Source organism: Salminus brasiliensis, chromosome 2 (assembly GCF_030463535.1).
Source record: "Salminus brasiliensis chromosome 2, fSalBra1.hap2, whole genome shotgun sequence".
In the NCBI taxonomy this organism is placed as follows: domain Eukaryota; kingdom Metazoa; phylum Chordata; class Actinopteri; order Characiformes; family Bryconidae; genus Salminus; species Salminus brasiliensis.
This window is the reverse complement of record NC_132879.1, coordinates 57,474,244-57,486,571: the sequence shown is the minus strand read 5'-3', so window position 1 is coordinate 57,486,571 and position 12,328 is coordinate 57,474,244. Positions and strand designations below refer to the sequence as shown.

The 12,328-nt window shown below is 46.9% G+C and overlaps 1 protein-coding gene across 3 annotated transcripts in view; it reads left to right on the top strand.

The window, feature by feature from the left end:
- The window catches only part of tbc1d22a (TBC1 domain family, member 22a), a 189,697-nt gene that overhangs the window by 103,753 nt on the left and 73,616 nt on the right, over positions 1-12,328 (top strand). For all 3 annotated transcript variants that reach the window (XR_011979058.1, XM_072674024.1, XM_072674025.1), the window contains exon 10: positions 2,951-3,026. Coding sequence is in view for 2 of the 3 variants with exons in the window: in XM_072674024.1 (XP_072530125.1) it covers positions 2,951-3,026 (76 nt within the window). In the remaining variant the exon portion in view is untranslated. The remainder of the gene's footprint in view (positions 1-2,950; positions 3,027-12,328) is intronic.

Genomic DNA, 12,328 nt, shown 5'->3' with positions numbered 1-12,328 from the left:
GTTCGAATGCGATGCGGCGAGTTAGGGGGGCGCTCCGCTGGGGATCCCCTTGCCTCTATGGTGGAACTTCATTTTAGGGGGTCTTTTTGAAGGCGTCCTTCAGGGAAGGTGGGAAGGTGTGCTGCCTCTCTTGAGCAGTCTTGCTCCTGCTTAGTCTTGCTCCCTGCCTTTGGGTTCACTACAGGACTGCAGACTATAAAAGACGGGTGTCTCAGATCTGCCCTAACGTCCTGCTATAGACCTAGGATTGTCCGAATGCCCTGCTAGAGCGTCCTGCTATTGTCCTAGGATTGCCTGAACATGCTGCTATTGTCCTAGGATTGTCACAATGTCCTGCTAATGTCTTAGGATTGTCTGAACGTCCTGCTGTTGTTCTAGGATTGTCCGAGCATCCTGCTGTTGTCCTAGGATTGTCCGAATGTCCTGCTATGGGGGGAAATAATAGACAGGCAGCAAGTGTATGTTTACCATCGCTGGGATCTGTTCGCGTGTTAGGCCTGCTGAACGTCTTGCTATTGTCCTCGGATTGTCTGAACGTCCTGCTATTGTCCTTGGATTGTCAAAACGTCCTGCTATTGTCTTAGGATTGTCTGAACATCCTGCTGTTGTCCTAGGATTGTCCGAATGTCCTGCTATGGGGGGAAATAAACGACAGGCAGCAAGTGTGTGTTTACCATCGCTGGGATCTGTTCGCGTGTTAGGCCTGCTAAACGTCCTGCTGTTGTCCTAGGATTGTCCGAATGTCCTGCTATTGTCCTAGGTTTGTCTGAACGTCCTGCTGTTGTCTTAGGATTGTCTGAATGTCCTGCTATTGTCCTAGGATTGTCTGAAAGTCCTGCTGTTGTCTTAGGATTGTCCGAATCTCCTGCTAATGTCCTAGGATTGTCTGAATGTCCTGCTGTTGTCTTAGGATTGTCCAAATGTCCTGCTATTGTCCTCGGATTGTCTGAACATCCTGCTATTGTCCTTGGATTGTCAAAACGTCCTGCTATTGTCTTAGGATTGTCTGAACATCCTGCTGTTGTCCTAGGATTGTCTGAATGTCCTGCTATTGTCCTAGGATTGTCTGAACGTCCTGCTGTTGTCTTAGGATTGTCTGAATGTCCTGCTATTGTCCTAGGATTGTCTGAATGTCCTGCTATTGTCCTAGGATTGTCTGAAAGTCCTGCTGTTGTCTTAGGATTGTCCGAATCTCCTGCTAATGTCCTAGGATTGTCTGAATGTCCTGCTGTTGTCTTAGGATTGTCTGAATGTCCTGCTGTTGTCTTAGGATTGTCCGAATGTCCTGCTATTGTCCTCGGATTGTCTGAACGTCCTGCTATTGTCCTTGGATTGTCAAAACGTCCTGTTATTGTCTTAGGATTGTCTGAACATCCTGCTGTTGTCCTAGGATTGTCCGAATGTCCTGCTATTGTCCTAGGATTGTCTGAACGTCCTGCTGTTGTCTTAGGATTGTCTGAATGTCCTGCTGTTGTCCTAGGATTGTCTGAAAGTCCTGCTGTTGTCTTAGGATTGTCCGAATCTCCTGCTAATGTCCTAGGATTGTCTGAATGTCCTGCTGTTGTCTTAGGATTGTCCGAATCTCCTGCTAATGTCCTAGGATTGTCTGAATGTCCTGCTGTTGTCTTAGGATTGTCTGAATGTCCTGCTGTTGTCTTAGGATTGTCCAAATGTCCTGCTAATGTCCTAGGATTGTCCGAATGTCCTGCTAATGTCCTAGGATTGTCTGAATGTCCTGCTGTTGTCTTAGGATTGCCCGAACGTCCTGCTATGGGGGAAATGAACGACGGGCTGCAAGTGTATGTTTACCATTGCTGGGGACTGTTAGCGCGTTAGGCCTTAGCGTCTTCAGCCCCATACACATGTTCATGCTCCTTCACTCTCCCAAACACACACACACACACACACACACACACACACACACACACACACACTCCCTCATTCCTCCTATCGTTTCACATGGTACCACTCCTTATTTGAGTACAGATGAGTGAGTTCTCCAAAGGGAGCTTGAGACCTGCCCACATCCACACACACACACACACACACACACACACACACACACACACACACACACACACACAGTCACCACACACTCCACTCTCGCTCCGAGCCTTCCCCAGCAGCTCTGTAATTGCTGTGAATGATGGGTCTTCAGCCACTATTGTTTATCAATATCCCTGTCTGGCGCTCAGAGCACAGCCGAGCGCGCTATTCATCTTCCTTAACCCTCTGCACACAGCCAGCTCAGCACTGCCGCCGCACGCCGTAGCTCCCTCTCCGAGCGTTTTCGGAGGTGCCGCTGACCGGCGCTAGGCTAGGCTAGGCTAACGGGTTTGCGAGCCCCGTAGAGGGTCGGGTAGCGTGGGGGGAAGGCTGTAAGTGGCTGTCATGGTCTTGAGGGCCGATAGCACAGACTGAAATGAATGTGGTAATTAAGCCGCACTGTGGGCCACGGGACCGTGATGAATATTATCACTTAATTATGGGGATCACTATTCCCAGCACGCAGCCTCGCTCACCATGGCCATCCCGCTTCAGCGCGGGAGGGCGCGCGGGGGTGCGCACATGTGTGTTATTGTGTGCTGCGTTACTTGTTTGGTATTCAGGAATTGACTTGACTATACCCACAAGCCTAAAGAGAGAGTGTGTGTGTGTGTGTGTGTGTGTGTCCTGCTAGCCCTTTTCCCACGGTTGTCATTATGCTATAACGGTCCCTCAGGCATAAAGATACTATGTAAGCACTGCTAATGGATGCCGTTTTATGTGATCAATGGGTTTTAATTGTAGCCATTATGGAGGTATTGTAAGCGGGACCTCCGTCGGGACCTGTCATTCAGTAAACCTCCACACAGCCGCATCGCTTCAGTAAAATAACAAAATCATTAGCGCTGCTGAATTCAGCCGCAGACGGGAACGAGCTGTAATCCTCCTCTCTTTTCTCCTTAAGGATAACTACACCTTCGCCCAGCCGGGGATTCAGCGCAAAGTGAAGGCCCTGGAGGAGCTGGTCAGCCGGATCGATGGTGAGTACCCCTAGCCTTTCTCTGCTCAGTTGAGATAGAACCCCAGTCTGTCGGTCTGATGGTTGTCGGAACTGACTGATCGATCGGTCGTTCGGTTTGTCTGCCTGATGGTCTGAGGGCTGGTTGTTTGGTCTGACCATTGGTCTGAAGGTTGGTATGACCATCAGATGGTCTGAGTCGGTCTGTCTGACGGTTAATCTGACAGTCAGTCTGATTACCTAAGGGCTGGTTGTTTGGTCTGATGATTGGTCTGAAGGTTGGTATGACCGCCAGATGGTCTGAGGGCTGACAGTTGATCTTGACAGTCTGTGTAATGGTCTGATGATTGGTCTAATGGATGGTTGATCTGACCGATGGTTTGTCTGATGGCTTGAGGGCAGGTTGGTCAGTTAGTCTCACTGTCTGAGGGTCAGTCAGATGGTCTTAGGGCTGGTTGGTCGGTCTATCTGACAAACTAATGGTCTGATGGTTGGTCCAACAATTGCTGTGACGGTCTATCGGAGTGCCGATTGGTCTAACGGACGGTGGGTCTGACAGATGGTCATCCTGTCTGATGGCTTGAGGGCCGGTCAGTCAGTTAGTCTCACTGTCTGTCAGAGGGTCAGTCAGACGGTCTTAGGGCTGCTTGGTCGGTCTGTCTGACGGTCTAATGGTCTGATGGTTGGTCCAACAATTGCTGTGACGGTCTATCGGAGTGCCGATTGGTCTAACGGACGGTGGGTCTGACAGATGGTCATCCTGTCTGATGGCTTGAGGGCCGGTCAGTCAGTTAGTCTCACTGTCAGTCAGATGGTCTGAGGGCTGGTTGGTCGGTCTGTCTGACGGTTGATTTGACAGTCAGTTTGATTACCTGAGAGCTGGTCGGTTGGTCTCAAGGTTGGTATGACTGTCAGATGGTCTCAGGGCTGACAGTTGATCTGACAGTCAAGTCTGATGGTGAGAGCCGGCCGGTTGGACAGTCTGTCTGACAGTCTGTCTGTCAGACTGACGGTTGGTCTAACGGACGGTTGGTCTGACACATGGACAGCCGGTCGGTCAGTCAGTTAGTCAGATGGTTTGAGGATCGCTCTGATGGTCGGCCTGTCTGATGGTCGGCCTGTCTGATGGTCGGCCTGTCTGATGGTCGGCCTGTCTGTCTAATGCTGCTGCTGCTTCTTTCTGAATCAGATCGTATATAAACAGCCACATGCCTACAGTTTACACGGCCATGTCTGCAGTGGAAGCACCACCAGTCTGACCATCAGCCTTAATAGCCTGCATGCTCTACTGTAAAATAGTTCCACACTGCAGCCAATGGCCTTTTAAATGATTATATTTTTAGATGTTTTCCAGAGGTCGTGAAAATCAGACAACCAAGCATGAGAAAGCCAAAAAGCAGAAACTGATCAGGACCCAGTACTGAAGCTCAGCATTAATAACAACTGGAGGAAATTAGAGATGCCCCGGCGGCTCTCTTCTTTATTCCGATACCGATATTGAAACCTCAGGCTTAAAAAACAGCTGCTTTTAATTAAAACACCTCACTTAAGATCTAAAAGCATCTGAAAGTAATCAGATCTGAAGTCCTCAAAGGTGAAAATACAGTCGTGGCACACATATAATCATGATAGTAGTCACTGCTGTGGGTCATTTACTCCAAGTAAGGTTTTGTTAGGGATGAAAACATGCAGTCAGTCCATTTTTGGATGCGTTTTTTAACGTAGTGGAATCTTCACACCACGTCTGCTGTGTTTTTGCCATCTGTGCTCTGTAAACAGGGCTGGAAACTCCACAGCTCTCAGCAATCTCCGCTCTACTCTCCTTAATTTCCTCATTTATGAGTGAAACTATAGTTTTTATGGTTCTTTAAGGACATGAACAGACTAGGATGCACCTCTCAGCTCTGCTCCGCCCTACACTCTCTTTAACCTCTGCATCCTCTGCCGCAGGATGAGCTGCTCTGCCGCCCTCTTGAAGCTTTTTTTGAAACCACGACAACAGAGCTCTGATTGGTCGGCTTGATTTTTGTGTGAAGGACAGCGTTAATATCTCTGCTGTCCAATGAAAACCATGCATCTCCATCTCCAGGGTGGGATGCTGGCTTTCACGTTTCCCATTGAGGTGCCAAAGGTTCGGTGTAAAATAATGTGTGTGTGTGTGTGTGTGTGTGTGTGTGTGTGTGTGTGTGTGTGTGTGTGTGTGTGTGTGTGTGTAGGCCTTTACTCTCACCTACCTCTTATCAGGCTTTCTCTGTTGAGCTCTCTCTCCCTCCCTCTACCCACGACCCCCACCCCCTTCAGCCAGAGTGTCAGGCCCAATCAGCGCACCAGTGGCTTGGCCTTTGCAGAGAGCGTAGCTGCCCCGCTGGGGAAAGCAAAAGCCACCGGAGCATAAGCCCCTCTCATTACTTTCTATTAGGCTGCCGTAATCAGAATTCAATGGCCATTTCTCGGAGACAGGGGCTGCTCCTGCACTCCAGCCCCCGTCTCTTCAGCCTGCATTAAGCTCAATGATGGCTTTAATTTTGAGGGGAAAGACGGCAGGCGGACGATTGTTGATGTTTTTCCCTCTCTCTCACTCTCTCTCTCTCTCTCTCTCTCTCTCTATCACTCTCTCTCTCTCTCTCTCTCTCTGACGCTCGAAGGCCGTCCTTCCGCCCTGTTTCTGACTCCGTTTGATCAGTCACTTCTATAGGTGGGTGTCGTTAAGTGGTTGCTAGGGTACACGTGTCACTCATCATATCTGACGGAGCCGTGATGATCATCAGCCTGGTTAAGATCTCACTCTTAGACAGACCCTGCCAGACGCCGCGTCTCCCCGGAGGAACGCCGCTCAGACTTCCATGGCTGACGTGGCTAACTTGACGCTTTGTCATTCAGATGATCACGTTAACGCTGGATTAATGCATGCCAATGAACAGGCATTATCTGGGAAGGCCTTTGAACTGGTGCTTGTTCTTGAATAACCTTCGAGTTGTCAGGCTCCAGCGCCTCTCTCATGTCACAATTATTGTATTTATCTCTAATCACGAGTGGGTAATGTCTCGTATTACGCATTCTAATGGGAGACGCGGGAGCCCAGCAGAGAAAGCACTGAGAAGGAACAGTTGATATTTGACCTTCAGACAATTTAAAAGTGTTGCTTTTATTTTTCATGAGTGCGGTTAAATGACAGAACTCAGTTGGTGATTGTGTGTGTGTGTTATTGTACTGCTGTCTCTGCGAGAAGCAAATGTCCTCAAAATGACAGGACACCATGACAGATTAGCACAAGTGAGGACCGTCCCTGGTCCTCAATTCTAAATAGGATGTTTCCAGCACAAATTCTGCTTTCTAGGAAAAACCTAAAGAGCAGAAGGTCCAGCTTCTGAATACTTAGGGTCAGGTTTAAGTAACACAGGTTTAGTAGTAAATATTAAAAATGCCAATTGCTCAACCCTCTCATTAAGGCTCATAAGGACTCCCCGATGACTTGCGATGCTCCCAGCAGTAGAAGGGTGAAGTCTGAACCCATGCTTACTGGGCGGAGGAAAGCACCGACTCCCCAGCTCTGACGTGGGGATCACATCCCAGCAGTGATGTGGGATGAAATCTACCCGTCTACCCACCCGAAAGAGAGCACGGCCAGTTGTGCTCCCTCAGGCTCCGGCCGCTGATGGTAAAGCAGCATGACCCGGGATCCGAACTGGCGATCCTTGGAGTGGTGGTCATAGACGTGGTGTCTGTGCCTTAGTCCGCCGATCCACTCTGAGCACTGTCGTTTGTATTCATGCAGAAGTTATTTGCAACCATATGGGCTGGGGTATTGATTGGCCTTTCTTACCAGCATATCAGCAGTTCTCTCAGAGTTCTTTCAGCTGGACCTCCACAGTTCCCCTGAACTGCAGTTTCCTAATAACCATAATAAAACCACGAGCTGAAAACTCTTAGCACCTTTATGTAGCCTTCACTGTCTTGTGGGCTTCGACTGCCTTCGTTTTCAGAGCTTTAGAGAGTTGCTTAGAGTGTTAGTACGAGGTTTAAGGAGTCAGAGATTGGAGTGCACAGAATTAGGGATGCACCGATCCAGCCTTTTCAGTTCTGATACCGATACATAAACTTTGCATATCGGTCGATGTCCGATACTATTGCTGAATTAATAAACCGTAAACCTCACCATGTGGGAGACTTCAGGCATTAGGATTGACTTAGACATTACTTTACTAACTTTGTAAAACAAAATATAACAAATTAACACAGATATAAATGTAGTAAAATGCTAATGCTCAAAATTTAAAAAGGAGTCAAACTTCTTAAAATATATTAAAATACATTAGTCAAACAAAGTGATTACACAAGATTACACAAACTGTAATCAATCTTATTTTTATATTTTTTGCGTAATTCACAATAAAATCTAGCAGCTGAACCTGAGAATAAATAAGTAACTTGGTCAAACAAACAAGAAGTAATCAAACATTGCAAACATTTGAACATTTAGTTCAGTCTCACACCAACCAATTACAGTGAAAGGATCAGTTCTGTGGATTGGCCTAATTATCCGATACCCGACTCTGCTAATTTTGTTAATATTGGGGCCGATGTCCGATCCTAATATCAGATCAGAGCATCTCTACACAGAACCTTTTTTAAGATTATTAAAAAGACTTTTTTGCATCGGTCTGGGCTCACTGTTTTGGCACATTTTATACTCTGAACTCTGTTCATACTTCCTGCGCCGTCCTAAATTAGCAGCGTCTCCTGGTCGAGTGTGTAAACAGGAAAGTGGTGATGTGGAGACGGCTGCAGATCATCAGCCCTTATCTCAGAACACCGTAAATAAAAGCGTCTCAGAGCAGGAAACAGCCACTTTACCTGGGGAACAGAGCTTGAGTCATGGTCATCTTCTTCTGTAACACTGATGCTGTGTCTCTCTCTTGATGCATCACAACTAGAGGCTGTTTTGCCACTGTTCATGGATCCATTTAAAAGCTTCCACACAGCAGGTAAAGTGGCCTGTAATGTGCTCTGTATCCCACATCCATCTCAGCAGTTCATGCTCCTAAACTGACGCTCATGCACTAAACAGCAGTGCTTCACCTGAGGTTTCGTCTTCTCAAGCATCATAATTGCAGCTCGCTGTAAAAAAGGCCATGTTATTTAGCCATGCCCACTTCTTTTATTTGTATCCTTGTTTTTTTTATCTTTAGCTTTTATTGTTCTTTTTTTTTTTTTTTGCGACTGATATGAGCCTCCTAATTTGCTCTGAACGGAGACCCCACCCCGGATTCACCACAGCGATGTTACCACCACTGAACACCTCCATCACTGCCATTGGGCTTTCGCTTCCCTTCTCCTCAGTGAATGTGGAGTCGGATTGACGTGGCATGAATTCCAATCTCTCGTTCCTGCATATCGGATATATATCTGATTTTAATATCACATATGAGGTTTAAGTACACTGAGGGTGAGGAGGACAAGGAGGAGGTGTTTAAGCAGGGCTAAGTGGAGGATGAAGGTGAGAGGGAACTTGGGCTATCAATGTTTGGGAGAGTGACCACTTCAGGTTGGCGGTCTGAGCGTGATCTCCATAGAAACAAAGGAGTAAGATGACCTTTTGCTAAGTTTCTATCTGGCTGAAACCATATGAAAGTAATGTCTGGACGGGGGCGTATTTACTCTCAAAGCGCAGGATGTGACCTGGCTTATATTTTGTAGCACCATCAAAGTTCGTTCAGCTTCAGAAGTCAGAAGGTATTGTATTGCACAGACAGAACTTAGAGTAATGCATGACTGTATGAGGAAACGCTGGAGGATATAGTAGTTTGCTTAGCTGATTATCAGTCCAGCAGTGTGGGATAGTTTAATAATGAAGCCTGGTCTCTGCTAGAGCTGGGCAGTATGGAAAAATTTATATCACGATATTAATTTTTTTACGATATACGATATTTATCACACTTTTCTAAAAACTGCTTTTCAAATACTCTCCCGTACTGATTAGCATGATTTTCACTCAAAATATGCTGCCCTCCATTGAATTAAATAAGACTATTTACACTCTTTGTAATGAAACGTGCAGTTTTTAAAGCACTGCCGATATCCCCGATACACTAATAAAAGCATATTGTGCACCACGATAACAAAATTGATCAATATTGTCATATTTCCCAGCTCTAGTCTCAGCTGTAATTATTGAGACGGCTATCTCCCCAGAAAACTACCCAGTAACCTGTCAGAAATGGGCCTGTGCGAAGGCATTGTCGAAGTTTATCCGTCAACACTGCGCTCACTCCTCCCATCCCTCCTTTATCCGCTTTATTTAATCTACCCTAATCAAATCTAATTTGGCTGAGTCAAATTGGGTGGGGATTTTTGGTTCGCAGCAGATAATCACTCCACTCGATATAGTCCTGTGGGTCAGCGCACCACGCTACCTCACATATCAACTAGGCTACGCTGATGATGCAGGTAAAAATCCAGCAGGTAAGACTCGTTCCTCTCCGCAGAGCCTGGATCTTTCCCGGGCCTTTCCAGCTGAGCCACAGGCGTTCCGTGGGAAGGTAATGGAGTGAGGTCAAAAGGCACTTATCTCCGCAGTTGTTGCCTATAACTGCTCCCTCCTCTTCCATCTCCATTTCTACAGTAGTATTCTCGCAGGGCTGTAAACACGCATTGATGCATGGTGATGCATCGATCCGAAAGGCCTTAATTCAGCTGCATCGATTTTGGAAAGTTAGAATTCTAATCATATTCAGTGAAGGATGAGCTTCTTGGGGTTCTTTCAGATCTGCTCTGAAATCGAACAGCATTTAATATGGGTTAGCATTAGACAAACCCAAGCCCAGCTCCAAACCCTGAAGGTTTCTCAACCCGAACCCTAGATTCAACCCTTAAGCCTATTCTAAACCTAATTCTAGCTACAAACCTTTAGAGTCTCACAACCCTAAACATACCTCAATGATCTACAGCAGTACCCCAACCCTAGCCCCAAACCCTAAAGCTCTCACATGCCTAACCCTATCTCCATCCCCTAAGACTCCACTAACCCTAACCCTAGCCCCAAACCCTAAAGCTCTTATAGCTCTTACCTTGTAAGAAGGTGTTCAGGAGCCTGATGGCATGTGGATAGAAACTGTTCGTCAGTCTGGCTGTCCTGGACTTCACACTCCTGTAGCGTCGATCCGATGGTAGGAGCGTGAAGAGGCAGTGTTGAGGGTTACAAGTCAGCACTAGCCCCCCCCCCTCCATATGTCCCAGACCCTTCTTTTTTTCGAGCCGGATGGAGATTGAGTGGGGGTTACTCAGTGGAGTTGTTCTTAAGTTGCCTTTTGCACTTAATCAGGCCGGCAGATTACTCGCTCATTATTTCCAAATTGCTTCATTGTAGCGACGGCCGATGTCTGCTTTAATCAGGCCTGCTCCGGCGCCGGCTCTGCGACAGCGCTTCACATCTCACTCCGCACTGTAATGGAGCTCGCTGGAAATCAATCAAGCAGCAGCTTTTTTTCTCTCTTTCTTTCTTGCTTAACTCTGGGCCACTCCGGAGAGGCCTATTTTCTGGTCTGTCCTTGGGGGACGGAGGCAGAGCTTGTTTGTCGCCGGCTCCTCCGGCTCTAATGAGGTCGGGGGCTAACGGGGCTGTGAAGCTGCAGGGCTGCTGGGCTGGGAGCTGCAGGCCTCAGCCCGAGCTGCGGAGGCTCTGATTAGGGTCCGCGCTGCTGGAAGCCCCTGATGTTCAGACCCACTCAGCTGCGGACCTCGGCTTACGTCGCCATATGGCTGTACTCTGTAAGGTGATGGAGGGGCATGTTCGCCGAGGCACGCGGCGGCCGACAACACGGCAGCCTGGCCCTGGAGAAGCTGGGGTCCACGGGCGTGCTCTCTCAAGCACTCTCTCTCTCTCTCTCTCTCTCTCTCTCTCTCTCTCTCTCTCTCTCTCTCTCTCTCTGTCGCACTACAGCTATAGGCTGCTGTCTTCACGCTGAGCACTTACAAACGCACAGCTGTTTAGCTCCAGATGCAGCACTCATATGCTGACACCATACTTCCTAATGGCCCTGCCACCTGCCCCTGCGCTAGGAAGAATGCCTTTATCAGGCTGAATGGTGAGGCAGAATAAAAACATCATCCTGGTCCCCCCCCCGAGCTGTATCTTCTCTCTTTGCACATGTGGGTCGATCCAGTCTACTGTCTACTAATTAAGAGCTGGAGGAGTATTGATTAAGGCAGATTGCAGCTGCTGGGTGATGCTGTTGATAGTTTGGATGTTTAGAGTTGTTGGAGTGGTTATGCTGTACTGTTTCAGTGGAATTACAGGTGAATGGTCGAGGGTTAAGGATCTGTGGGGCTGGGTTGTAGAGGTTCTGGTTCTACGGGAGTTTCTCTTCTCCACCTGGTTTCATTTTCTCATATTTGGTATATATATTTCTCATATTTTCTCATTGCTGTCACTCAAAAAACTTGTATTTCCATTTTTTTTTTTACTTTTTTATATTATATCTTTTAAATAAATACATTTATTTACTGAATTTTTCCTCTTTTCTCCCAGTTCGATACTTTGTTAACCCACCTGTTCGCTACTAGCAGTTCCCAACATTAGGAGGGTCAGGACTAGAAATGCACCAATCCGATATTAGGATCGAATATCGGTCCCGATATTAATAAAATTAGCTGGATGCTAATGGCAAAGCGACATAGTTCGGGATTTCGCGACTCGCGACCCCCTGGGTCATAGTGGTAGTGCATTAGACACCATACTTTCTAATGGCTGGTTTTCCTATTTTGACATAATGTGAATCTGGCAGTTGTTCTTTACATTATTCTATTAAAAAAAAAAGAAATTCCAAAATTATATTTTTACTTAATTAGTTACTTAGTTATTATTTTTTGGTTTTTGTTTCATAGCCCGCCCCCCGCCCTTTTATGTACATTTAAAATACATTATTCAGAAGGAAGAACATATAAACACAAACAAGCAAATTGAAAAGTCAGAATTTTTAACAAAAAGTATACAGAATTACACACTGATCAGCCACAACGCGAACAACACTGACCACCTAGCCACAATGGCACCTTGTTAAGGGGTGGGACCTGCACATCAGGCCAGCTCAGCCATCACAGCCAGCTCCCGTCTTTTTACATTGACGTCCATTGAAAGTTTGAGTTGAGCGCTTTCGGCGTATGCAGACTGTTGTAACTGGTGTTAGAGTTGAGCTTCTGTCTTCAGAGTACATTGCAAGCGGCAATAATCGGGGTCCAAGCACACGATGCCGTGGTGTAACCAGTAGATTGGCCTTGTTAATGATAGATGTAGGGTCTAAGAGTTGTAGTCTCTGATTTTTTATA